At 38.2% G+C, this 3,159-nt stretch overlaps 1 protein-coding gene across 1 annotated transcript in view; it reads left to right on the top strand.

The window, feature by feature from the left end:
* Window positions 1–3,134, top strand: part of tmtc4 (transmembrane O-mannosyltransferase targeting cadherins 4) — an 8,836-nt gene extending 5,702 nt beyond the window's left edge. Inside the window, exons 9-15 of the mRNA XM_025063631.1 lie at window positions 4–202; window positions 498–672; window positions 1,083–1,214; window positions 1,334–1,413; window positions 1,513–1,620; window positions 1,732–1,873; window positions 1,992–3,134. Coding sequence (XP_024919399.1) covers window positions 4–202; window positions 498–672; window positions 1,083–1,214; window positions 1,334–1,413; window positions 1,513–1,620; window positions 1,732–1,873; window positions 1,992–2,324 — 1,169 coding nt within the window. The 3' untranslated portion in view covers window positions 2,325–3,134. The remainder of the gene's footprint in view (window positions 1–3; window positions 203–497; window positions 673–1,082; window positions 1,215–1,333; window positions 1,414–1,512; window positions 1,621–1,731; window positions 1,874–1,991) is intronic.
* The last annotated feature ends 25 nt before the right edge of the window (window positions 3,135–3,159 follow it).

The raw sequence follows: 3,159 nt of genomic DNA, 5'->3' as shown, positions 1-3,159 counted from the left end.
TAGTGAACTATAATTACTACTACTCGCTGAATGCCTGGCTGCTGCTGTGTCCCTGGTGGCTGTGCTTTGATTGGTCCATGGGATGCGTGCCGCTCATTAAGAGCACCACTGATTGGAGGATATTGTGGCTTCTGCTGCTCTGGTGCGTCCTGATAGGCTTGGTAAACCAAGCCTTATGCTCGCAGGACAGTCAGAGAAGGAGGTAGGGAAACCACACACCATTTTGAGCTAGTAAATAAGATGAAGTACAAGTTGGCCTCCACAGACATACAGTACACTGGATTATGAAAATTGTATCTTGTCCACTGCACTGTGACCAGAACAACATGAATCCAATGTTTGAAGGGATTTAAAATTCTCTGCTGGGACAGAGAAGGAGGCTATCTTAATAAAAAAAGTTTTTGTTGCTAAATTTAAGAAGTCTATTTTTTTTTCATTGTTTTGAACTTGGATGTTTCAGGACATTGAGTCTAAATAAACAATATTTTCCTTGCTAGGACTCTGACTCTGGGACTGGTGCTGCTTGTAGTGCCCTTTCTGCCAGCCTGTAACATTTTTTTCAGAGTGGGCTTTGTCATCGCTGAGAGAGTGCTGTACCTCTCCTCAGCTGGCTACTGCTTACTGTTGGCCTACTCTGTTGGACACTGCTGCTGTCGCTGGACCAAATATAGGGTAAGACCACCTGGCACCAAGGAGCACAGAACCTAGAGCATCCTCTTTGATATAGACCAATTTATCATCAAACAGATACTGTATTTGCTTTTTGTAATTTGCTCAAAAAAAGTAATTGCAAGTACTTTGCAACATGAACTATCTAACGAACTGCTGCACATAGTGACAAAACAGATGTTTCTTACTGCTTGTACAAGCATTTTAATTCTGTACTTGACACAGTTTAACACCTGTGGTGGTATCATTTCAGGATTAGGTTTAATTTGCATTAATATTTCTAGTGACATTTGAAACACGCTAAGAGATGAACAGGAGCATAAAAATCTCCTCTGATAAGTTAGCTTGATAACACTCGAGATGTGTGGTTTCCTCCTTTAATGTTTAATGTGAAACATTTTTCTTCATTGCAGAAGCAGCTCTGTGTGTTGGTGCTTGCACTGTTGTGTGCCTATGTTGCTCGCTGTGCTCTGCGCAGTCACCAGTGGCGGTCGGAGCAAAGCCTCTTCTCCAGCGCCCTCTCTGTCTGTCCGCTCAATGCCAAGGTCTAGTGTGTCCTGCATATACAGTTGTATTGGACTCTGTGTCCTCCTGTAGTGATTTGATGATGGCTGACCTGCATAGGTTAAATTTCACTGTCATCTTCTTGTGACTCCTTGAACAGGTGCATTACAATGTCGGCAAGAACCTGGCTGACAGAGGGAATCCAGATGATGCTATTGGATATTACAGAGAGGCAGTCAGGTACCGGATAAGTTCTCATAGTCACTGATTTATTTTTATAAAATGTATTCAAAAATACATTTTCAATTTTTTGGTTGCATTTTTTTCTGTGACTTCAAGGCTACATCCCACTTACGTCCATGCCATGAACAACCTGGGGAATATTCTGAAAGAGAGAAATGAGCTGATCAAAGCAGAGGAACTTTTGTCGAAAGCTGTTTCTATTCAGTATGTATTTGAAACAAAAACACTATTAGCTTTATTACAAAGATGCTACTGCAGTATAAGTGGAGTTAATCGTAAATGTGTTTTTTCTTTGCATGTTTTAATCCTTGGCAGAGCTGATTTTGCTGCTGCATGGATGAATTTAGGAATAGTTCAAAACAGTCTAAGGAAATTTGAGGAAGCAGAAAAGAGCTACAGGAACGCCATTCGATTCCGAAAAAAGTACCCCGACTGTTACTATAACTTGGGGCGTTTGGTAAGCCTTTACACCAAAAAAAAAAAAAACGTTTTGATGACTTGATTACTAATAAGAAGACTTTTAATAGTGTCAGAGACAGACCAGATATTGTAATGAACAATATTCTTTATTTTAGTATGCGGACCAGAACAGACACATTGATGCCCTCAACGCATGGAGAAATGCAACGGTACTTAAACCTGACCATAGCCTGGCTTGGAACAATATGGTCATTATGCTGGACAACACTGGTAATAAAAAAATCTGTTTATCTAATATATATGTATATATAAACCAAACAGCTGCAATTTTTAACAATTGTTATCAATCTCTCAATCTCAAATATCTATATCAAATATATGTATATGTATATACACTGTATATATGTATATCTATATGTAGCTGTTTACAGCTACATGTTTGTAGCTGTAGTTTGTTTCTACAGCTAATACTTGCCACCCAAATATAAAAAAACTCCTTATTTCTAGTATATCTACTTAGTAAATATTCCTTTCTTTCTCGAATTACCCTCCTTTTTGAATAACTTTGGCAACTACCTGATTGTCTATAGCCAAAGCCTAAGGTGTTGTTGTAAAAAAAAATAGCTTGAAATTTGCCATGTTTTTTAGAGTGAGGCCAGGTGTAGTGATGTTGACAAAATACAGCAAAAAATCAAATAGCTGTTGAGAGATTGATAACAATTGTTAATAATTGCAGCTGTTTGGCTTTAAAATAACACAGGCTCTGTGAATGATATCACTGACTACTTCAAAGAAACACTTGACTTTACAGCAACAGTTCTTAACTGTTTCTTCTCTTGTAGCCTATGTGCAGCTATATGCAATGTAAAATTTAGGTTTTTGTGCAAGTCACTTTGTGACTAAAACCTTGGTGCATCTTGGGTCTGCATGAACAGACCATAAAGACACCGCTAATATTTTTGGAAAAGCAGGAAATCTAAATGGCCAACAAGATTAGACCGGAAGAGCAGGAATCAGCAATGCCTGAAATTTATGTATTAAAAGCTTTGTGCTGTGAGTTTGAAGCCACTCTTCCCTGCCGTGTGGAGAATGCTCTGATTTCAAAACACTTCAGCCGTTTTGTCAGAAGCTGATCCCATGGGGGTGGGGCCTCCCCGCAGGGCATCGCAACTATCCAATCAGTGTTAAGTACTGTCCTGATCTATTTATCTATATATCTATATCTATACACATCGATGTATATATATAGATAAATATATATAGATCTAAATATTGATAAATATATAAATATTTAGATAAAAGTATTTTATATGAATATTTGAA

The sequence above is a fragment of the Cynoglossus semilaevis genome, chromosome 16 (genome assembly GCF_000523025.1).
Source record: "Cynoglossus semilaevis isolate Cse_v1.0 chromosome 16, Cse_v1.0, whole genome shotgun sequence".
Taxonomy (NCBI): domain Eukaryota; kingdom Metazoa; phylum Chordata; class Actinopteri; order Pleuronectiformes; family Cynoglossidae; genus Cynoglossus; species Cynoglossus semilaevis.
The sequence above is the reverse complement of the archived record's forward strand: the minus strand, read 5'-3'. Positions and strand labels throughout refer to the sequence as shown.